Source organism: Pipistrellus hanaki (genome assembly GCF_964339955.1).
Source record: "Pipistrellus hanaki genome assembly, chromosome: 7".
NCBI classification, from domain to species: Eukaryota; Metazoa; Chordata; class Mammalia; order Chiroptera; family Vespertilionidae; genus Pipistrellus; species Pipistrellus hanaki.
Window position 1 is genome coordinate 78,644,941 of NC_140509.1, and position 25,046 is coordinate 78,669,986.

Genomic DNA, 25,046 nt, shown 5'->3' on the forward strand with positions numbered 1-25,046 from the left:
GAGCGGATGGAGGTGGGAAGGTGGGTGGAAAAGGGTGAAGGGAAATAAGAGGCACAAACTCCCAGTTATAGAATAAAAAGTCACAAGGATGTAATAATATACAGATGGGGAAAATAATACCATAATAGCTTTGTATGGTAACAGATGGTTACTAGACTTTTTGTGATCACATCATAAGGTATATAAATGTCAGGTTATCATGTTGTACATCTGAAATGCATATAATATTGTATGTCAACCATACTTTAATTAAAAACTAAACTTAAAAAGAGAGAAAATAGAGTTAATTTGTTATTTAGAAAACTCTACTGCATCTCATTATAAATAATCAAGCAAGATTAACCTGATTTCATTTTAACTAAAAAAGTAATCAATAATCTCTTTTAACCTGGCCAGTGTGGCTCAGTGGTTGAGTATCGACATATGAACCAGGAGATCATGGTTCAATTCCCAGTCGGAGCACATGCCTGGGTTGTAGGCTTGATCCCCAATGTGGAGTGTACAGGAGGCAGCCAATTAGTGGTTCTGTCATCATTAATATTTCTTTTTTTTATCATTGATATTTCTATCCCTCTTCTTTCCTCTCTGAAGTCAATAAAAAAATATATATATTTTTAAATCTCTTTTAGCATGAAGATGGGACATAATTCAACTGCCAAAAGGTTGGGAGTTGCTAGAATAAATTTTTACCTTTTGGGAAAAGAATAGGTTGAGTTTTTGTTGTTGTTGTTGTTGTTTTTTAAACAGAAAGCTGTGATTTATAAGAACATTGAAGGTTCTTATACTCATATGCCTCAAAATTATGTCTTTGTAGTAGGCCTTGGGTAATGTAGCAAGTATTTTTAGTTCTAGGATACATTATTGTATTCCTTTTACATTTTTCACTGGCTCATCATTTTTGTTTATACGCTGCTGTGTCTTGCTAAAAATATAGTCATCAACTTTAATCCTATCTGATAGCTCTCTGTCTCCAGGCCTGCTATAGAGAGAATGCGCTACTCTGAGGTCAGATTCCTGGCAATCTCAGCTCACTTGAAAAATGCATATAAAGTCAAAGAAAGCAAAAAGATCTCTTTGATTGTAACATCTATCTCATACAGTCTATTTCATAGGAGAAGCAGTCTTTCCTCAGGCCTTACTTAGACATTTGGACATAAATTAAGACAGGATAGTAACAAGAAGTCAAAGAAAGAGTAGTGAGAGGTTTTCAGATGTCAGCTGGAAATAGGACTTTATATTTATGTGACTTTACCAATTATAAAACATAAAACCCCTGTATTACATTTTTAAAATGTGTCAGGATGTTTTGGTTATAATGAACAGAAGATACAATTTAAAATGGTTTAAACCGTTGGTTCTCAAAGTTGGTGACACATTGGAATTACCTGGGGAATTAGATAACATCCAGGGGATTGGTTTCATCTCCAGAGACCACACTGTAATAGGATGCAACCTGGAAATTGAGATGTTTAAAGAACCCCACACGTGATTCTAATGTGCAGCAATGCTCGAGAACAACCGATTTCAACAGCAATGAAATTCATTGTCTGATGTGGCTGAAGAGACCAAAGTTATGGCTTGCTTTGGGCAAGGCTTGACATGACACAGGCTCGAGTTCCTGATTCAGTAGGTCCTGGAATGTGGTTGAGAATTTGTCTTTACAAGTTCCCAGGGGCTGCTGCTGCTGCTGCTGGAGATAAGTATGTAGAAGTGAGCAACAGTCCCTGCCTTTTGAAGATTTTTAGGAAACCAGTGCACTTATATCCAAATTATATAGGAATAGCCATACTCATATAATTTTTATATTCAGTGAAAGGTAAAAAATAAAAATTAAAACAAAACAAAACTGAGTTTATTGTTCCAAAGAGGACCTTAAAGAGAAATCTGTAGCTTAAGTGTGACTTGTTCAACAAAGGTATCCTTCAGCTGTATATTTTATCTTTTTTTGTTTTGTTTTGTTTTGTTTTGTTTTGTTTTGTTTTTGTTTTTTTGTCTTATATTCTATGTAGGTAATTGCTCTAACTTTAGACCTGAGTGATGGGCTCCTGTATTGGTTGGTTCAAGACAGTCAATGTATTCACCTGTACAGAGCTGTTCTTCGGGGGCAGGGGTAAGTAATAACCCTGGAAGGCAATTGATTGAGAAGAAGAGAATGACTTGCCCCTCAGTTATAAATGATAATGCATGAGAATTCATTTTTCAATAAACAGTTACTAATTATCTACTCAGTTGCAGGCATTGTGCTTGTGGGAAAAGATAGGTTTGTAAACATGTAATTATAGTAGAATGTGGTGTGATAGGGTATATATAGAGAGAGCAGAAGACACTGTCAGGTGGGTAAAAGTCCACAAAGCAAACCAGAGACTGTCTTCACAGCTGAGTAGGTGTAAATAAATAGCCTTTTACTAGACCAGGGACTATGGGAATAGCACCAGTGAACATGCGTCTTTATAAGGTTCGTAAGTCCTAGCTATGGTCCTCTGAGGTAGTTTTTGTTTTTGTTTCCCCCAAGGAGATATTGTGAAATTCTCAAAACAAGACTTTCATTTATTTTTATTTTAAATGTCATACTTCATAATTTTCTAAAGAGGGAAATGTCAACACTTTAACAAGATTTGGAGAAATCATTCTTAAAAAAGGTCAAATCTCTGCTCTAAAAGGTAGAAAATCATTGAGAGTTTTTACTGAGTATTAGATAATTGGAGTCATTTTAGAAACAACCAAATAAAGTGTTAAAGTTAAAAAGTCCTTGTAAAATTCCCTGCCATTGAGAAAAAAAATCTCTAAAAGCAATTTAAACCATAGTCTATTTGCTTGAATTCCCTGGTCTGAAAAGAAGCATTTTGACTAAGCTTTAGAAATTACTAAGTATCATTGGGGCAACAGAGACTTGTGACTAGTACACAGAGAAGGACCAAAGAGGCCAGAATGATGCAAGCAAGTCAATAACAAAGAATAGGAGGGAGACAAGCTCAGTGAGGAGAAACCAGCCACTGGGTTGTGACTTTGATGTAGGGTATTACCAAGAACCACAAGTTTTACTAAAACCTGTGTAACACTCTTGCCATTGCAGTATCACATTAATAAGAAAAGCCCTAGAAAATTCGCTTTAGGAATATTTTAAGGAAAAGGTAAAAATCAACTAAATATTAAACTAAGAATAATGACAATTATTGTTGCAAGGTATTTTCTGTTTTTATATACACAAACATGTTTCCTGCAGTATTTGAAGGTACCAGCCCTTCCCCCATTTAGGATACACACACTAATTGGTGTTGTGTCTCAGCAGTGTTGGGGATCCCACCATCACAGAATTTGCAGCCTGGAGTACTTCCGACATTTCCCAGAATGCACTGATGTACTACAGTGGTCGGCTTTTCTGGATCAATGGCTTTAAGATTATCACAGCTCAAGAAATAGGTCAGCGAACCAGTGTCGCTGTTTTGGAACCAGCCAAATTTAACCAGTTCACAATTATTCAGACGTCCCTCAAACCTCTGCCAGGTACGATATTTTATTCTAGTTCACCCTCATTCCTCCATACTTCCTAAATAAATTTTTTTCTTAAGAATTACGTTTTAAGCCAAAACCGGTTTGGCTCAGTGGTAGAGCATAGGTCTGCGGACTGAAAGGTCCCAGGTTCGATTCCGGTCAAGGGCATGTACATTGGATGCGGGCACATCCCCGGTGGGGGGTGTGCAGAAGGCAGCTGGTCAATGTTTCTCTCTCATTGACGTTTCTAGCTCTCTATCCCTCTCTCCTCCTCTCTGTAAAAAATCAATAAAATATATTAAAAAAAAAAAAGAATTACGTTTTAAGAGGGAAAGGGTTTTAGTAGTTTCTTTTGGTTTGCTTGCAATCAGTTTATTTAAAATATATATATATATTGATTTTAGAGAGGAAGGGAGAGTGAGAGTGAGATAGAAACATCAATGATGAGAAAGAATCATTGATTGCTGCCTCCTGCATGCCTCACACTGAGGATCAAGCCTGCAACCCGGACATATGCCCTGACAGGGAATTGAACCATGACCTCCTGGTTCATAGATTGACGTTCAACCACTGAGCCATGCTGGCCAGGCACAGCCAGTTTATTCTTACCTCAAATGTACAGCTTGAAATGGTCAGAAAATACGTTAATTTTCAGAATATTTTAAAATAAAGGACAATTTTGTTTTGATAATTACTATTTATTACTGTATTTTTTAATGATGATTATAAAACTATTCTTTCTCCTATTCTTTTTTTTTTTTCATTTCTTCCCAGGGAACTTCTCCTTTACCCCTAAGGTGATCCCAGATTCCGTTCAAGAGTCTTCATTTAGGATTGAAGGAAATGCTTCAAGTTTTCAAATCCTGTGGCATGCCGTCCCAGCAGTGGATTGGGGTGTAATTTTCTACAGTGTGGAATTTAGTGCTCCTTCTAAGGTATGGCCTTGGTTCTAGTAGCTTCCTCCTCAGACAGACTGTACCATCTGCCTCCAGCCCTGCCCATACTGATTTGTAATTTCTTCACTGAGCCACTCCCATCTCCCCGGTTGCTCCCTTAGCCTCTGTCAGGATTATTCCTGAGACCCTTTGTCTACAGCCCGTCTCTGACTGCTTTGTGGTTAGTGCGAACAGCTGGCATATTAGACTCTAATTGGAATTTACCACATCAGCATTTCCAAATTTGCAGAGCTTGACTCTATATGTAAAGTTTGGAGATTTTAGTTAAGTTAAATAAAATATTTTATGATTTTCTCCCTAAGAAAATAATGTTTTGTGTTTGTATTTTAGTTCCTGGCTAGTGAAAAACAGCCTTTACCCGTATTTACTGTGGAAGGTCTGGAGCCTTACGCCTTATTTAATCTTTCTGTCACTCCTTATACCTACTGGGGCAAGGGCCCCAAAACATCTCTGTCACTTCGAGCACCTGAAACAGGTACAAGGGTTAAAATCTTTAAGAAAGAAAAGGGCAGAATCTCACTTTGCATGATCTAGAAAGGACGGATAATTTTTTTTAGAATAACTTTCAGTTTTGTATAGATGTGTTTAGATTCAATACACTTTCAATGACTTTTTAGAGATTAGAACAACTCTATTAAAATACCTGCAAAATTTATCCCAAAAGTATATTTCAGAGATTTTTTGAGAGCCGTTTATTTTCACTGTAATGACATACAAGATGCACAAACATGTTTCAGATAACTTGTGAAATGCTTTCTAAGGAAAGTGAGCATTTATGAACAGAGACAGTTTTGTGGGAGGTAGGCTTATTGGGAGATATTCACTTAAAAGGTAATTCAGAATCTTCCAGGGATGAATAACTGATGTTTAAATTTACTGTTTTTCTTTGGAATATATTTTAAAATGGATACTACCTATATCTTTGCATGTGTCTATCACTTTCAAGTGTAAAAAGCATACTTATGTGTACCACTCTTTTATTAAACATTTACTACCTACCTATCATGTGTCAGAAACATCATTTCATTTGATCCTTACACAGCTCTGAGGTAGGTAGACAGGTGTTATTATCTTGACTATGAAAAGGAGAAAACAAGCTCAGTAGTTGCCCAAGCAAAACTGAGAGTAAGCGACAGGGCTGGAATTTTGTCTGGACTTTTCACTATAGTTTCATCAAACTTCCGTTCAGTCATTTTTGCAAATGTTGGCAAATGATAGTATCATATTGATTTAATTTACGTAACTTCCTAGCACAGGACTTGGCAGGCAGTAAGAGCTCAATAAGCATGGACATCTATTTACCATTATATATATATATATATATATATATATATATATATATATATATATATATATATATATATAAAATTACATTACACATATGTAATGTAATTATACATTATGTAATGTAACAATATAATAAAGAATATTATTTACATTAAGATTCTTTCAACAATGTTTTTCTATGAGTCACATAAGCTCAGGCAGGTTCAGAGCAGTTAGCACTTGGGTCCAAGTATGCTATTTTTGATATTGTCTTGGGATGTCATCCTTGGTTGGATTCTTCTGAGGAAATAAACTTGACTATATCTAAAGGGGGTGTCGAGAGGGCTGGGGCCATCAACTCTCTGCTGGGTGTTGGGAGTAGTAAGGAAGATTGATAAGATCTGGCCTTTGCCATCAGGAAATTTACAATATAGTTGGGAAATTATTCAAAATGACAAATATTTATTAAACACTTACTGTGTCCCTGTCCTATACTAGATTTGGAAGGATTTAGCAAGGATTGGGAACAGGTACTTTTTCTGACGGAGCTCATAAAACAATAGAGATAAACACATTCTGCTAATAATAGAAATAAGACTGATAACTGAGTAGTGATGGCATGGTAGGCAAGATTGCGCAACCTTCACCTACATCAAACTGCCTCAACATTCTTAAGAGCGGGCAATATACATGTACTACATAGATGCTATGGCTAGGGAAGGCCTTTAGGGAGGGGAAACTCTAGCTGGGCCCTGAGGAATGAAGCAAGAAGAGTGAGTATCCCATGTTAGTGCAATATAAGAAGGCCTGGAGATTGGATAACAACATGAGCATTGAACATTAAGAAGCAATGTGATTGGAGAGAGGAGTGGGAGAGTCTGAAGAAAGAAGAATCATATCTTAAAAGGAATAACTGGAAGACCAGGAAGAGACATTTCCTTTAAAAGATAGAGAAATTAAAGAACTGAGCAAAAGTGAATTGCTTGGTTTGGCTCTAAGATAAATGGTGACCTTCAAATCATACTCTTGGGGTACATCTTGTCTCCTGGGAGGGTTCAAGGGGAGAGGACCAAGGATCCCCGATAGCTGTATTTTTTTATCTTGAACTAGCTCAAGGATAGATCATGTTACTGCCTTCCTTACTGGTGACTGCCGTTCCCACCTCCAGCTGAATCATTCTGTTGAAATGAGAGTAAATATTGTATTTTGTAAGGAGAATAAGCCACCTTCCATCGATACAGGGCACAGACAAGAAGATGTACCTAAGTGGTAATAAGAGGGGTTTAGATTAGACATAAGGGAGATTTGCTAAAATATTAAGATAGGTTCCTGAAGAAATCTATAGAATAGTCTCTCCTGAAGATATTTAAGAACAAGATAGCTATACCTCAACTATCTGAAACGAGAAAGAGTTATTACTAAGTTGCTCCATGCTCTCATCATGAGTGATGAAAGTCAACCTTCTATTCTTTTCTGCTTTATTGGTATCTTTGCTTTTCAGTTCCATCAGCACCAGAGAATCCCAGAATATTTATATTATCAAGTGGAAGATACCACAATAAGAATGAAGTTGTGGTGGAATTTAGGTGGAATAAGCCTAAGCATGAAAATGGTGTGTTAACAAGATTTGAAATTTTCTATCAAATATCCAACCAAAGTGCCATCAACAAAACATTGGAAGACTGGATTACTGCCAATGTCACTCCCTCAGTGACGTCTTTTCAACTTGAGGGCATGAGTCCTGGGTACATTGTTTCTTTCCAGGTATGGGCACATGCTGGGATTGCAGGCTTGATCCCCAATAGGGACCTGCAGAAGGCAGCCAATTGATGATTATCTCTCAGCATTGATGTCTCTATCGCTCCCTTTCCTCCTTCTGAAATCAACAAAAACATATTTAAAAAAAATTTTTTAAAGAGTGTGAAATAAAAAAATTCAATAATTTATTAGTTTCAGAACTTAATTATTATCACTGAGGACACTGTCAAATTCAATTTTTTCTTTCTTTAGGTTCGAGTCTTCACATCCATAGGACCTGGACCATTTTCTGACTTGGTAAAGTCCCAAACATCAGGTACTATCTACAACCATGTAAATAACAAGTAGAGTTTTAAAAAAACAAAACAAAACACTTTTTAACTCTTGGTATTCTCAGGGATATAAGTATAATCTCTGAGCTGAAGTTAAAGTCGAATAAAAAAATAAATTTTTATCATAATCAAAATGCTTAAATATACCTAGGCTTAAAGCAACTAGTATGTCTCCATTGAGACTGATGTAGTAGATAAACAAAAGGAAACCCATTTCAAAATGACATCATATTGAGTTCAGGAATTTTGGTAAACAAGTTATTTTTCTTGTACATATTACCTATTTGTATTTTGTTTTCAGAAGTCAACCCATTTCCATGCCTCATAACTCTTTCGGGCAACAAGATGGTTTTGTTAGATATGGATGGAGATCAAGTTGTGTGGATGTTTTCCGCGGAAAGAGACATCAGTGCCGTGGGCTACACAGCTGATAACGCAATGGCGTATTATGCTCAGGGAGACTCCCTCTTTCTTCTGAACTTGCACAATCAGTCCAGCTCTGAGGTACACCACTACGTAATTCTTTAGAAAGGAAGGAAGTATGTTAACTATCCAGGTTGTTTGTTATTAAGAGGCCTTTCAGTGCAATTGTGAAAGGAAGCAAGTAGAAGATCTGCATATCACACTGCCCTGTCATTAAAATGACTCACCTGTGACTGAGGCATTAAGATTAGGATGGTTGAAAATGACAGATGCCCTATAACTAGTTAGTCACAAATAAACTCAGATTAGGTTTTGAGCAAATGCCATTCAGGATTAATTTAGCATAAACAGTTATTGTGTTTAGGCTATGTTAGTTCCTGGAATAAAGGTGAAAAAAAAAAAAAAGGCGTAGTCCTTAAACAAACCCCGTCTAGTACTGGTCTAACACTAGGAAGACAGTTGGCATAGTGATTAAGAGGGTGAGATTTGGAATCTGACAACCTAGAATTTAACTCTGACTCCACCACTTACTGTATCTGTGGCCATTAGCAAGTTATTTAATCGCTATGGTTATGTAGTACCTCATCATAGGATTTCTGTGAAGATCAAATGAGATAATGCACATAAGGCACATAGCACAGTGCCTGGCATTGGTAGGCATTCACTGAATGTTTGCTAGTGGAGAAGGCAGACTGAACACAGTGTTAAGTGCTGTGCCGAGGGCAGGATATGGTGGAATCTCATAGAATGGATGCACCATCCAGGTTGGTTGTGGTAGGATGGAAAGACATCTTGGATTCCAAGAAGATGAGCCAAGTAAAGGTGGGGAAAAGCTGAGAAAGCAACAAGCGCTAAGTCAGGGAAACAAGAGAGCCACATAGAAGGAGCTTGGAATGGAAATGGAGGTGAGGGTAGAGTGAAAGGCAGGTGGTAAAGCTGTGGAGGTAGGCAGGAGCCTGCATAGAAGGGGCCTCCTTTGCAAGCAGCAAGCCATTAAAGAAATTTAGTGGGTTATTAACACGATCAAGCTGTGTTTTAGAAAGACCTCTCTGTGAGCTGTGTGACTAATGACTCAGAGAAGGTTGAATCTGAGACAATTAGGAGGCTATCACAGAAAACCAGATAGGAAAGGCAGGAAATGAGAAGCAGTGAAGTGAGAAAAGAGAGGAAAAATTGTGGAGATACTTAAAATGAGACCAATTCACAATTTGAAGTGATGATAGGAAGAAGTCAAGGATGAACCACAGTTGATGGGATTGCTCCTCGGGTGAATGTTGCGAATCCAAAAAAAAAAAAAAAAAAAAAATGTAGGCGAAAAGGAGATTTGAGACATAGAGTGATGGATTCTGTTTCCTGGGATCAGTCATATATGATTAGTAGGCAGTTTAATATTTGAATCAATAACTCAAGGAGGGATCAGACTGAAGATGTGGGTCTGTGGCATTGCTTTATGGTTTACAGTTGAAACCATGGTATAATAGTTGAAATCACTTAGGGAAAATACACTATGTGAGAAGGAGACCGATGTTACAATGGCACACACCCAGAGTTATTGAGGTTTGGGATTACAAAAGAGAAGTGCAATAAATGACTAATATGAGTGGTTACGGAAAAGTCCTCAAACTTGAAAAAAAATGACCACTGTCTTTTTGGCTGTGTTTTCTACCTGATTTAAGATTTTCCAAGATGCACGTGTTTTTGATATCACAATTATTACAATTGATTGGATTTCAAGGCACCTCTACTTTGTGCTGAAAGAATCACAAAATGGAATGCAAATATTTGATGTCGATCTTGAACACAAGGTGAAATATCCCAGGAAGCTGAAAATCTGCGACAGAAATTCAACAATAATCTCTTTCTTCGTGTATCCCCTGTTAAGGTATCTGAAGTATAACTGTTTCTATTGTGCTGAAATACAGAGACATATTTAATACAATATCTTTGGTTTAATATTAGGTGTTAATGATGGGAACATAGATGCTTAGGAGTCTTAACTCACTACATTAACTTTTAGTAAGTATCTCTACATGTAAATAAACTATGAGCCCACAACCACAAATATGCAAACTGAATCCATACTAACAATTTAACTAGCTTAAAGGTAGGTTAATTGCTAGCAGGAAACCAAAGTAGATTTTTATATCAGTGAATTTAATAATAACCGCAGTTAGTGAGGTCAAGAAGGGGATGGAGACAATGGCAGAAGATGAGCAGGAGGTAGGTGAACAGCATGTCAAACACAGAAAATGCTATTCTGCGCTCATCCATCTTTAATTGATGTCAGAGGATGAGTTTTAAGGCCTCTACTCAGCAACTGAGTGTCAGTTGCTTAGGCTGGAAAGATGTATTTTGTTTGTGCCATAGCGTGGATATAATCTATCTTGAAATTAGATTGTTAACTAGTATTCAGAAGCAGAAACAAAATTGAGAGGAGAGGAATGGAGATAGGTGTTGATGAAAAGTTGCAAATGTATTTTATATTTACAATCATTAATAAGACAATACAGCACCTAAAGTCATTATAGGCCAAGGCTTTAGCTGTAAACACATTTATTGGGAAATCATTGGAAAATGCTACAAATTAGATTGCTTGTGACCTCCTCCATCTCAGAAGAAGGTTATTGGGCACATGGACATATTCTCTCTAAAAGATACATTTGTCCCCCTGATTATTAGAAATGATTGTTCTTCATAAGAAACAAATACTTGAAATGATATATTTTACTCATTAAGTTGGAGGGTATTTTTCCTCCAATAGTCGCCTGTATTGGACAGAAGTTTCCGATTTGGGCTCTCAGATGTTCTACTACAGTGTTATCAACCAGACCTTGCACCGCATTCTGCAACCCACAGCCACAAGCCATCCAAATGGAAGGAGCCAATGTTCTTGCAATGTGACTGAATCCGAGTTGAGTGGAGTAATGACTATTGATACTGTTCACATAAAGAAACCACAGATATACTTTATCAAAGGGCCAGAGATCTGGGCCATGGATCTGGAAGGATACCAGTGTTGGCAAGTTATCACAATGCCTGCTCTGCTTGGTAAGATACCATGTGTGTACGTAGATCTTTATTAGTAATGGCAGCCCCTTGTATTCCATTAAGAAGGGCTTACATCCCACATGTATGCAAAAGAATATACACACGGTACTTATTCTAAACCATGCCAAATGCTCTTGTAGAATTCAAGTCAAGTTGTTTTCAGAAAAATTCTATGTAGGCATCCACATAATTTTCTGGATCTATAGGGGTATTTTTATTATTGTATTATTAACAGTAGAGCTACAGTATATTGAGCTTCACTATAAAAACTATGAATGCTAACCAAATGCATTATCTCATGTCATCTTCACAACACCCTGGTGAAGTAGTTAAGTAGTTACTAGTGTTGGCGATGGTGAGAACAGCATCAGGTGTTAGACCGGTGGGTTCAGACCTTAGTACTTGAGTTCTGGTTAGGAAAAAATTCAGAGCCAAGACTCAAAGTATAAGAGAAAATTTATTTAGAAAGTCACAGTGGTAGAAGAAGTGAGTGATAAAAGAAATGGACTCAGGAAACAAATTACAGAGGCAAAAAAAGGGGCCCTTGGAGCTTAGGAGTGAGCTGGGCCTTCTGAAGAGGAAGGGAAAAAGAAAAGCGTGGGTATTGGGTGTGCTCCCAGGAGGGAGAGTATGTTGGGATTTTAAGGGTTGGGATTTTAAGAAAGGTCCCTGGGAAGGATCTCAATAGAACATTCATCGAATTTCCAGGTGTGTCCTCTCATGGTCTCCACTCATTGTGTCAGCCCCGGGGCAGAGGTCAATGCAGCTAGGGGTGAGATCAGCTATGGTGCTGCTTGTCTGGTTTTCCTGCTTTTCTGGGCCTGGAGCTGAAACACAACTCAGGCCTAGATGTACACTTCATTGTCCTGGAGTCTTAATGCACACCCTTTACTAGGGAATCAAACCTCCAACCTGGGCATGTGCCTTTGACTGGAATTAAACCTGGGATCCTTCAGTCCACCAGCCAACACTCTGTCCACTGAGCCAAACTGGCTAGGGCAAAGTCTCTTTTCTTAATCAAATTTTAGTTAGGTCATCTGAGCCCTCAGGCCTAGACCTTAGCCGTCCACGTCCATTCTTGCTGAGTCCAATTTTAGCAAGAATCCTGCTAAATCAGTTTAGAGAGAATTTCCCCCACCTTACATATCTGATTAAGGCCCTCATACCACACCCAGGATGTTCTTGCTTGCTTTTACCAAGAATCTTATTAGGCCAGTTTAGCAAGAATCTCCTTACCCTCGATGTATCCTCCTAATCATTTTTACCCACTGACCCTCTCATTGTGCACATTGGTTATGAATCTTGAGTTATCTCTTTTATATTCAGAGTTGAGTACATCTCTCTCCTATATTATATCTCCCTCTACAATATTGCAATAGACTGAAGTCTTCCTTCACATTCTAAGAAGTGTCAGAATAATTTTCCTTTGACACCTGATACATAAGAATTACCTCGTAGGCATTATCTTATGGGTATAAAAAGGGGAACCCATAATTGAAATCCATAATCATAATATTAGAAAATTGAAATAACTTTAGAGATCATTTAGTTATCATGATATTGGAGGAAATCCCTCCTCAAAAACAGTCTTGACCGAATACCTATTTATATATATATATATAATACTACTTTATTGGGAAGTTTGCTTAATTTGGGGGATAATTCTGAATGTTAGATATTTTTATTCTTATATGTAGCCATTCCTATTCCTATTCCTCCCATTTATTAATCTGAGTTCTGACCTCTACATTTAAAAGAATAAACCAATCACCTTCTAGGCAATAGCCATTTGACTTGATAAAGATAGTTGTCATAGCCCATCCTAAGCATTTCTTTTAGAGGAAAAAGTCAAGTATACTACACCTCAGGGGATGTGGCTTCTAGATCTTTCTTTGCCCTGGTCCCCCTCCGATGGTTTCACTTCAGCTACATAATATTCTCTTAAAAGTCACCCCTGACATGACTCACAGTGCTCAGTGTGTTCTGGTCAGTGCAGGAGGCCACTGCCTGCCTAAGCCATCTTTTACTGCTTTCCATCTTTGGGCTGCCTGCCATTTGAAAACCCATCATTATTTTTCATTATTTTTTAAAAACTATTACTGGGCTAGATTTCTTTTATTTGCTATTTCTCGGGTTGATTTTAAATTTGAATTCAAGGTGTTCCATTTGTTCCTGTTACATTTCATTTTATTTCCTACTTCTGTGGTGATATTTTTGAATTCCAAGTCAGGGACTATATACGTATACTAGTGACAGTAAACACTGAATAGTATCTACGAATTTGATAAATATGTTTACTGTGCATTCAGCTCAAATCATTGTAAAAATATCGAGCTAGGCACTGAGTCCTGCGCCTATCAGCTAGTACCTCCCTTCAGATAGGCACTGTTTGGCTTGGAGTCACACCGGTAAGTTGTAAATCCTGGATCTGCCCTTGACTAACCTTATGGCCTTGACATTATTTAACCCATCCAAGCCTCAGTTTCTCCTTCTACAAAGTGAAGCTAATACCAATGGTAGTTACTTATGGCTTCATGTGAAGCTAAAATGAGAACCTAGCTGGGAAGTCCTTAGCCTAATGACATAAAATGTGTAATTTTTTCATATCAAAATAATAGGAAGATTCAAAATGTAGCAGTTATGATATAGAAAAAGGGTTTCACATATTGTTTGGAGTAGACAGCATAAGATATGTTCTTTATTTTGTTTCTCATAAACAGGAAAAACACTTGTTAGCTTAACTGTGGATGGGGAATCCCTGTACTGGGTCTCCACAGCCCAGGACGGCAGCGAGATTTACCAAGTCAAGAAAAGGCGTGGGGCCATCCCCTCTCGGGTGAAGGCCCCCAGGAGCGAGCGCATCTGGGCTTACAGTTCAGTGCTGCAGCCTCTTCCAGGTAATCAAGGCACAGGCTTAGTCAACTTGTTTTCCCAGCTCAAGGCCAGGAAAGTCTCCTAATGACTCCTTAGCTGGGCTGTTTCTCCAACTCTTCTGTCATGCTCTGAGTGTTGCTCCAAACTGCCAGGGTTTGGTGTGCGCTGGGATTGCTGTTTGCCTGGGATCGCAAATGCGTGCATTCCCGGCTTGGGCTGCAGGAGGCAACCAGAGGCATGGGAAATCCTGGTCCTGTCTTTCTTGCTGCCTGTTTCTCTTTCTCTTCTTAGACCCGAAAGTTCCTTTCTTCCTGCCTTTTTTCTCATTTGATGGTATTTTAGACTCACAATGGTTACACAAAGCATTGCATAAAATTCCAAGGTCAAGTGCCTATTTATAATAGTATTATAATAGTATTCTGTACATCAACAATTTAACAGACATGCATGTGTCCTACCACTTTTATTCAGTTCTTGTTTTTTTAAAGATGTATCACTTAGGAAGCTTTTAGTGTTGTGCCCCTAACTCAATTTCCCCCGGAAACCCTGTGGATTTTATTGTGCAATTTTGTATAAAGCAGTGACTTTTAGGAATGCATGTGTCACATTACGGGGAGAACTGACTATAGATGTTTACTACTGTGAGTCACAATAAAAAAAATATTTGAAATCTAAAAACCAACCAACCAACCAACCAAAAATGAAAACAGCATTTTATAGACTCATGGGTGATTTTCTCAAGTTCTCTCTGCCATTAAGATGTCTATGTTATTCTAAATTAAGTATAATTCCAACTAGAGAGGGATAGAAATGAATGAAACAGACTAAAATAATCTTTGCTTAAATGTATTCATTTATAAAATATGTAAGTGGCGAAATGTTTTTTAAAATGAAGATTTTATAAATGCCATTTTGGTTAAAAACTAATTTTTCACTTTGAGAAATTTAAGATATTTTAAAATTCTATGAAAATATGATTAATATAATGTTCTAACTACTTCAAAACAAAACAAGTAGTTCTTTCTTTTTTATTTTATTTTATTTTATTTTATTTATTTTATTTTATTTTATTAAGGTATATGTGTACATATCTTACCATTGTCCCCTCCCACTCTCATATGCTACTCTCTACATTATAAAGATATACTTTAGCTCCATCTGCTGGAAATGTTAAGCAATTACCCATTGCCGTGCTCCCTAGTTCATCCATCTTTAAGAAAAAAAACTTGTCTTTCTGTCCTGAGTAATATTTCCAGCACTTCAATACATCATGCCTTATAAGTTAAGTAAAAAATAAAAATTATATTACTCTCAATGTTCATATGTGTATATGTTTAATCTTTTTTTCTTATTATTTTAGATAAAGCATTTCTGTCTCTAGCTTCAGATATCGCAGAGCCAATTATACTTAACACCACTAACACCAGCCTCACAATCAGATTACCGTCTTCCAGGACAAACCTCACCTGGGATGGCATCACCAGCCCAACTCCAACATACCTGGTGTGTTACAAAGAAGTTAGTGGTGGGAAAAATGGCTTTGAACCAAAATCTAGAATGCTGGTAAGATTGGAGCTGGTGGTCTTTGTCTTTTTACAAGATACTCTTTTTTTGGTATGACATTCTTAGTCATAGTATTTTCTATATCATTTTTTTTGGATGTGCTATTATGCAACCTGTTATAGCTGATTCATCAAAACATATTGTGTCTAGTCTTCTTGTCTGGGAATAAGTTATGCTTCAACAAACTTTATTAACTGACCAGTTGGTAGATCGCCAACAGTAATAATTTCCTGAGTGTCCTTGAAAAAACTGGATTTTCTGTCCTTCCAGGTTATCTAATTATCCCTAGAAAGTAATGCATATGTGATTTTATGGCCCATCTAGCAGATTGTGTTTGAGGGGTAAGAAATGCATTTGACAGAGAGAACAGTGCCATATACCTCTGTCCTCCACAGCATATATCTAATATAAAAATTGTATATTTTTTGTGATTTCCAGTATTTTGTGAAATGTCCCATTATGTAGGGGCTATGCTTTGATTTATCACTGTATTACTAGTACCCAGGATGGTACTTGACATTATATAGACATTCACTAGATATTTCTCGAGTGAATAAATGAATTGGCATAATTCTTGGCAACATGGGCACTGGTGTTTTAGTTGTCCTTGTGATGAAATCATGTATATGTATCCTATATTTTGCTTTGTGCTAATTATTTAACCAAGTCAAAAAATGAAATTGACCATCTCCTACTTGAGGTTAACACAGTGTACTTTGCCAGAAAATACAGCAGATTCTTATTACTTCCTTTATTTTGTCTGTTTTTATCTTTTTTACACATTTCTAAAGAGAGCTGGTTCAGAGGCAGCTTGGATCATTGGCTGACTAGGACTGGGCTGTAGCACCAGACATTGCTGTGAGAGTCAATGTATCTTGTCTTTACAGAGATTAACATGCACCAAAGGCATGGTTCTTGGCCTCGTGCACACTGGAGCTTTCGGAATCTCTGGGTCCAGGTTTCCCCTCAGGCCAATTCAGTCAGGATCTCTGAGGTGGGACCCAGAAGTCAGTATTTTCTTAAAATTTCCGACATGATTCCAAACTACAACCAAAGTTGAGAACCATTGACCTAAGGAAGCTCTGTTTTACTTAAACTTTATTCCTAAGAATGACTAGATAAGGTAGCTTAATCTTTTCTATTGTATACATGCATGTATCACATCTTTCCAGTACCGTTTTTGCTGAGTTTCTAACGCAATGCCAATGAAATAGTGTCCTCCTCTGGGAATCTACCTTCTTATGTGAGATGAATATGCCACGAAATTGACTGAAGGCTGTCAGTCATTTAGCATTTATTCTTGTAGCTATTCAACAACTCAGACCTGGCCAGATTAGAACAGTGAAGACTGTCCTTCATGATCCCATACTTAAAAATAAAAAAAAGTTGAGTCTTTTAATATGTTATCACTTTGATTAAATAATTTCTCCCCGTTTGTACAAAAATAAAAATTACATATTAATATTTGTAAATTAATTGCAGGAATTTCAGGGCAGTATAGCCCTTATTGAAGGCTTACAACCATTTTCAACATATAAGATACAGATCGCTGTAAGGAATTATTATTCTGATCCTTTGGAACAGTTACCTCTGGGAAAAGAGATTTTGGGGAAAACTAAAAGTGGAGGTGAGTTATGGGCTTGGTGTGGGATGCTAGAGTGAGACTTTATAATATATGTGATGTGTCTGTCTATATTTGTTTGTTTTTTACCGTGAATATAAAGTCATCTTTATTATGTGAGCTTTTCAAAGCTTAATAAGAAAAGTATACTGGTTGAAAAATACTTGGATGACATGATTTTTGCTCTAACACTAGAAGATGATAAATAATATTCCATTGAAATGAAAAGTGACTAGAAGCTGAAAGAAACATCAGCATCAATACTGTTTGACCAAGAAACACATTCTTTGCTCTCACACAGTGTCACCCTCTTCCCGTATCTTCATAGGTCTGCGCATGTGGTGGGACGGGAAGACCAAGCCTTTTCTCCATTTAAAGTAATAAAACATATTGCCTTAAAGATAAATGGACCTAGAATCTACAAATGTGTCCTTAGTGGTGGCAATTGTTATGGGGTGATGCCATTTCTTTCAGATGTCTCTGATGAATTCACAAAAATCACCCCAGTTTGGTTATTCATCATCATTGACCAAATCCTGGGGCCAGAGTCAGAGAATGATTTAGTCATTAGGCAAAAATAAGCCAGAGTCCTTCAGGCAGCCGTTAATTTACCATTATATAAGAGGCTGGCTTCCCTGAGGCACATCTGTCACTCATTCTGCTCACATGATATGACTGATATCAACCAAGACCCCATCCCTTCCTTCCATCTCCCAGTGCTATTATTGCAACATCCCTTGTCATGTGTTGCTCTGCATTTCAGTACCAGGGGCTGTTTGGCTCATCAACACAACGGTGCAGTCAGACAGCAGCCTTGTCATATCCTGGAGAGAGTCTCCCAAGCCAAATGGACCTAAGGAGGCAGTCCGCTATCAGCTGGCAATCTCACACCTGGCCCCAGTTCCAGAGACTCCTCGTAGACAAAGTGACTATCCACATGGAAGGCTTGCTCTTCTTGTGACTGGACTGTCCGGGGGCAGACAATATGTGCTAAAGGTACAGCGAGGCTATTGGGTACCTTCACTGCCATTCTCAAGCACAAGGTTTTGAAAAGGTTAAGCAATTTTATTTTTTCTTTACTTATTTACAAAAAGGTCCTTGCCTGCCACGCCGAGGAAATGTGGTGTGCTGAGAGCCGCCCTGTCGCCGTGGAGATGTTTGACACCCCAGAGAAGCCTCATGCCTTGGTTCCAGGCAACACCAGTCTGCAATTGGATTGGGAGGCTCCATCTAACGTGAACCTCCTCAGGTTTTGGTTTGAACTCCAGAAGGTAGATCACCCCGTGCACTTGGATGCAAATTCTTCTTTTATGCTGTAGAATAGGTTGGAAGTTTTTCTGTATATCTCTAGAGTAGGGGTGTCGAACTCAATCAGAGAAGGGGCCAAAATCTAAAATCCAGCCTAAATCGCGGGCCGAATGGTTTACTGAACAGTCATAAACTGACAGCGGAGTGCAGTGATGACAGCGCGGTGCAGGCCACATTGCAAGGCCTGGCGGGCTGGATTTGGCCCGCGGGCCTTGTGTTTGACATATGTGCTCTAGAGCATTCTCTTGTATAAATCAACAATAAATTTGACCACATTCTCTTGTATAAATTAACAATATATTTGATCACATTCATTGATTCAGGATTGCCATCTAGAAGCTGGGAAGTATCTAGACTAATTTCTGATAGGAAGAATTCCCAGTGAGATTAGTTTGCTCTTAAAAGACTCCCTGTAAAGGAGTATAAATTATGGCTTATGAATTTCATAATATTTTACTTCATTTAGATGTTATCAGCAAGGTTCTCTGGTTTAAAGTCCATAGCAGCCGGGACCGGTTTGGCTCAGTGGATAGAGCGTCGGCCTGCGGACTGAAAGGTCCCGGGTTCGATTCTGGGCAAGGGCATGTACCTTGGTTGCGGGCACATCCCCAGTAGGGGGTGTGCAACAGGCAGCTGATTGATGATTCTCTCTCATCGATGTTTCTAACTCTCTATCCCTCTCTCTTCCTCTCTGTGAAAAATCAGTAAAATATATTAAAAAAAATAAAAATAAAGTCCATAGCAATTTGGTATATATATATATATATATATATATATATATATATATATAAAAGAAAGACACATATAAGCAAAAAAATAAAACCTGTTTAGAAAGGTTCTTTCAACCATTTAAGCAACAGGAGAGAAGTAAGATACAAAACCATTTGATCTTTGCATATAAACTATAAGTGTTCCTCATCCAAAAATCTTGATGCTTTGACCAATATAAAAATATTCACTGAATTATAAAATACCAATTAATCTAATTACTTTACCACTAGGGAAAAGTTTAGGTTGATTTTATATTGCTACAGTTAGAATGGGTTATTACATTTTTCTAATTGCTACATTTCATTTTCATCATTATATGTGCATGTGTCCACATTTGTAAAGATTGGCTAAGAATGTTTTGTTCAGTGGTAACTTAAAAACAAATCAGTATAGTCATGGCCTCATTTTTCTTTAAAAATGAAAGTTGCTCTCAGGATGTTTTTTACAGTTTACTACATAAGATTATTTTATGGCCTTGTACTTTTATATAAAAGCTATGAAATATGTGACACAATGGTGAATGTTGACTTGATAAAACCAAAGGCCATACTTTAATGGGATTTCTTCCACTGAACATTTTTATGATGATGTGTTGCCTATTTAAAAAATGGTAACCTAGCCAAAACTGGTTTGGCTCAATGGATAGAGCATCGGCTTGGGGACTGAAGGGTCCCAGGTTCGATTCAGGTCAAGGGCATGTACCTTGGTTGCGGACACATCCCCAGTAGGGGGTGTGCAAGAGGCAGCTGATCGATGACTCTCTCTCATCGATGTTTCTAACTCTGTATCTCTCTCCCTTCCTCTCTGTACAAAATCAATAAAATATATTTTTAAAAAATGGTCACCTTATAAAAATGCAATTAAATTGGAAAAATTAGAGGATCACCTTTTTTCTTTTTTTTCTAACATCTATTTAGATGTAAGCTTAATGCAGTTCAGTTTAGAGTCAAGAGGAGGATATAAAGCTCATTTCCCAGATCAAAGAGATGAAATGGGAAGAACCTTGGAGATGATGATCTCCAGCCTCTCGTTTTACTGGTGAGAAGTCAGAGACCCGGACAGGCGCCAACATGAGTCAACATGGGGGCAGACAGGCCACGGAGGACCCTGGTGACTCACTCCTCAGCAGACTCCTGGGGTGCTGTCCACAGAAGAACCAGGAGTCATCAAGCCACCCAACTCCTTAACATTTGGAGAGAAGGACTGCGGCTAGGGACTGCCTGGTTCAGTCCTCACGACTTTCATGCAACACTTTTTGTTTCCAAACTCCTTGTATTCTTACTCTTGCTCAACCCAGGTTTCAGAAAGACCACTTAAATCATGGAGCTGAAATTGTCTGATACAGTAATTTCTACATGTGTGACCCTCTATAGATACTAATTGATGAGCGCGGCAGAAGGCTATATTCTAAGAGGGTTAATGGGTGATATCTAGTCAGAAAGTTCTATCTCTTTTGAACCTACCTTATAGTAATAGGACAGCTGAGGAGGAATTGATAGCTCTATACTGAAACTTTGGGGCAGGTGATAAGGGTAAACACATATCTTTTTAATTAATATTTTTTTTAGGAAGGAAAGAAGGAGACAAAGATAAACTTGTAGTCTCTCTGTTTTCTATCAAAAGTTCCTTATATAGAAAATGAAAGAATTTGAGCACAAAGCTAAGTTTCTACCTCGGGCTTACATTTCATGCATTTAAAAAAATCATAACAGTGTACAGAAGAAGAACATATTTCATTTAAGATTGGAGAGGAAGAAGTAATTTTGCTTTGGCAACTTTTTTTATTTTATTCCCCCCCCCCCCCCACGGAAGCCCATTAAAACTGTGTTTTCCTCAGCTATCTAGGGAAATCCCTACCAGAACCAAACATTTTTGAAGATCCAATCCCTGAGACATTCCAGTCTGCATCATCCCCTGCCCCCTTCACCACATAATTTGAAATCCCTCTGTGGTTTCCTCCACCCCTGCACTTGCAGGCCCCTGCAAAGGAAGGGTCTGACGGTTGTGATTTACAGGGGTAACCTGGGGCATCTCAGCACATTTGTGGTCTGTCCAAAGCAGTCATTGCTGTGGGAAGGCTGATACCCTACATTTTTCCAGTAACCCCCTTGGCTAAACATCTTCCTGGTATTTCAAGGATCTGTGTTAACTTCTGGATGATGTGGCATGTTGGTCCATCTAAACTGTTCATTTAAGCTGAAACCTGTTTGGCTCAGTGGATAGAGCATCGACTTGCGGACTGAAAGGTCTCAGGTTCGATTCCGGTCAAAGGCATGTACCTTGGTTGCGGGCACATTCCCAGTGGGGGTGTGCAAGAGGCAGCTGGTCAATGATTCTCTCTAATCAATGTTTCTAACTCTCTATCCCTCTCTCTTCCTCTCTGTAAAAAATTAATAAAGTATATTTAAAAAAATAAACTGTTAACTTAAGGTAATTACTATAGCAGATCATTAAGGAGGCAGGACCACAAAGGGCTAGAATTTTTGAGCCAGTTTTTAAGCAATCTCTCATCTCTCATCTCTCTCTCTCTCTCTCTCTCTCTCTCTCTCTCTCTCTCTCTCTCTCTCTCTCTCTCGTTGCTCCTATAGGTTCAGAGTAAATGTTATGGGTCCAATGTATATGTTTCATTAGGTTATGTGTCTCAATGGGATTGATACGCTTATACGTTTATCAGGCAATGTCCCTGACATGAGCATTTCAATTTTTTCTCAATCCTTCATTCCCCATCCCCCCTTTCTTTATGGAGCAAGGTGGTCTGCTTCTTGAAAGGCCTATAGACAGTCGTTCCTAATGGAATAGAGAACTAATATAAAGTGTCTATCCAATGAAATGGCATGGCCTTGGAGCGCTAAGTGAAAAAGGAGATATAAAGCAGGGTTATTTATGGAAGCTGACCTTCGTAGGAAACTACTGGGGAAAATATGCAAAGAACCCTTGACAAAATGCCACGTACCATGTCTCTTCCTATTTGTACATTGAAAAAAAAAATCACCATTTCCAAATAAGTGACATTAAGGGTCCAGATACATGGAGTTTTTAAAAAGTAATGTCACAGAGAAAGAAGTTTAAGATTAGTAAAATCAGAGACCCAGTATCTAAAGAAAGTAAGATTTCCTATATTTTATTTCTAACCTTGCTACTGATGGTGGGCAAAAATTTTCTTCTCTTGGGGATCTAGTCTTCCTTTGTGTAATAATAAGCAATGCTAGTTAGATGTCTGGAAAAAGCTTTGGGAAGAAAAACTAGATGTCTTAATCTATAACTCAATGTGGACTTCTTCATAGCATCAAACATGTAAAAATATCCTTATTTTGAAATGAACAAATCTTTGGAATTAGAAGTATCATTGTTTTGATCCATTACTGTCCCTCAGCAGTGAAATGGCATTCTTAGCCATCCTGATTCAATGCAGGCACATACGATTAGAGGAAACAGGAAGTCAAGCTCTAAATTTTCTTCAAGATGCATAGTCAGAAGTGTATGCTCCGCCTTAGACTTATCCTACGAGCTGTCCTTCATATCAGTTATAGCTTATCATGAAAAAGAAAATGGCTGTCTAAGGTAGGCATGATGTTTGGGATCAAACATAAAGAAGCTCTTATCTTTTAATAGAAAATAAAGTTTATTTAAAGTTTCATTGATTGCCTTGGTTTGTGAATTTCTGTGTTTAAGGAGGTTTTCTTAAAGAAACAAAAAATGTTAATTGAGTCTTCTTTTTCTAGTGGAAATACAGTGAGTTTTACCATGTGAAAGCTTCATGCAGCCAAGGTCCTGCTTATGTGTGTAACATCACAGGTCTGCAGCCATATACTTCTTATCATGTCCGAGTAGTGGTGGTTTACAGGACAGGAGAAAACAGCACCTCGCTTTCAGAAAGTTTTAAGACCAAAGGTGAGTATTAATATACTGAGAAAACCCTGTAAGTTTCCCAATTATTTTCTCATCACTTATTTCACCAATCCTAGAGGTTGTAATTTTGTTTTAAAAGAGTAAATTACTATTTCTAAAACTTGAGTTAAGAAATTAAAGAGTTAGGAGTCCTTATAGGCAGTAATGAGATAATACTCACCTGGTCTTGCAAGATCCTGAACAGGGCAAAATCATTTCACCTTTCAGTATTTGGATTTCCTATCTAGCTGTATCTTGCAGCAAGAACTAAATTAAAACAATGCTACTGATGTCCAATCCAATATTGACTTACTGACTACTATAATCACATGTTAAAGATTTTTTTAAAATCTAAAAAGTATATTAAATTCATTAGAGTTCTAAAAGGTATACCATAACTCCAAGTTGATATTATAAGAATCAAGGGAGAATGTTCTACAATATTTTCTTTTTGTATTACTTATTTCAGACAAGCTAGGATATGTTACTCCTATCATGAATCCATCACAATAAAAACATCAGATACTCATTAAAAATTTATGCACTTATATGAAAACTAGAGGCCCGATGTATGAAATTCGTGCAAGAGTAGTCCTTCCTTCCCCCAGCTGCCAGCACCAGCCTCCCTCTGGTACCCGAGACCCAGGCTTCCCTCACAGCCCTGACTTCGTCTAGAAGGATTGAAGGACGTCCAGAAGGATGTCTGGTCTAATTAGTACAGTATGCTTTTTATTATTATAGATATTTCTGAGTATTTCTTTCCTTTTAATAAATACAGTCTATAAAATATGTTGTGCAGGATATTTTATATTTCTAACTTATCAATCAGTATTTTCTTTGTTTCCAAAGCTGGAGTCCCAAGTAAACCAGGCATTCCAAAATTATTAGAAGGGAGTAAAAACTCAATACTATGGGAAAAGGCTGATGATAATGGAAGCAGACTTATATACTATATACTTGAGATAAGGTATGTCTATTGGAAAACGTGCTTTGTAAACTACAAAGAGCTAAGTAGGTTAATTGTAAAGTGTTATTAGATCAAAAGTAACAATATTTCTCAATATGTATTTTATAAATTAATATGAAGGGTCTTTAAAGACCTTGAATGTCTCTTTATCTTTTTTGCTCAGTTCCCAGCAGCTAGCCTTGGCACTCCAATTATAAGGCAGATCTCAAAAAAAATCTGTAAGTGCTGTCAAAACTTTATGGAAATAATTCTATAATTGGCACATATAATTTATATTTACTTAATATCTATTCTTTTCAAGCAGCTGAGCTGATGTTTAATGTTAGATGGTGGTATGCATGTACATTTCAGATGTTAATTTGTTTTAGCAAGATGAGTGAGTAATATATAGGGAAAATTGTGCATGAGCTAGGTATTTTTTGGGACGTAAAATCAGGAACAGATCAGACAGGACTCTCTCCCCACTGTGAAGATTACGGTTTGCAGAGTGTTCCTGGGGACTGAAAATGTGCCTTTGATGTAAACTGATCAGCTGATGAGCATACGCAACCTCAGCTCCAGCCAGGATGAGGAGCTCTGTGAATCATAACTGGCTCAGATGAACGGATTTCATGCCAGCATGAAGGGAGAATTTCAGATTCCACAGACACGCCCCTCACGGGACTATGAAGCCATCTTTTAAGAAGCTCCAAGGACAAGTCACTTCCATAATTATAGTCCTGGCTACTTGAGCTTTAGATCTATTTTTGCTGCATCATGCTCTGGCATTCCCATAACCT

The 25,046-nt window shown here is 37.7% G+C and overlaps 1 protein-coding gene and 1 long non-coding RNA gene across 4 annotated transcripts in view; one reads left to right on the plus strand and one right to left on the minus strand.

Annotated features, from left to right (window-relative positions):
• Positions 1-25,046, plus strand: part of ROS1 (ROS proto-oncogene 1, receptor tyrosine kinase) — a 90,565-nt gene that overhangs the window by 35,024 nt on the left and 30,495 nt on the right. The window contains exons 18-33 of the mRNA XM_084890124.1: positions 2,010-2,110; positions 3,290-3,504; positions 4,267-4,427; positions 4,779-4,923; positions 7,216-7,478; positions 7,725-7,788; positions 8,106-8,308; positions 9,904-10,109; positions 10,989-11,275; positions 13,996-14,172; positions 15,510-15,712; positions 17,195-17,339; positions 18,097-18,329; positions 18,428-18,604; positions 23,135-23,303; positions 24,150-24,267. Coding sequence (XP_084746250.1) covers positions 2,010-2,110; positions 3,290-3,504; positions 4,267-4,427; positions 4,779-4,923; positions 7,216-7,478; positions 7,725-7,788; positions 8,106-8,308; positions 9,904-10,109; positions 10,989-11,275; positions 13,996-14,172; positions 15,510-15,712; positions 17,195-17,339; positions 18,097-18,329; positions 18,428-18,604; positions 23,135-23,303; positions 24,150-24,267 — 2,867 coding nt within the window. The remainder of the gene's footprint in view (positions 1-2,009; positions 2,111-3,289; positions 3,505-4,266; positions 4,428-4,778; positions 4,924-7,215; positions 7,479-7,724; positions 7,789-8,105; positions 8,309-9,903; positions 10,110-10,988; positions 11,276-13,995; positions 14,173-15,509; positions 15,713-17,194; positions 17,340-18,096; positions 18,330-18,427; positions 18,605-23,134; positions 23,304-24,149; positions 24,268-25,046) is intronic.
• LOC311625642 overlaps positions 1-25,046 on the minus strand; it is a 62,393-nt gene that overhangs the window by 14,488 nt on the left and 22,859 nt on the right. The window lies entirely within an intron of this gene.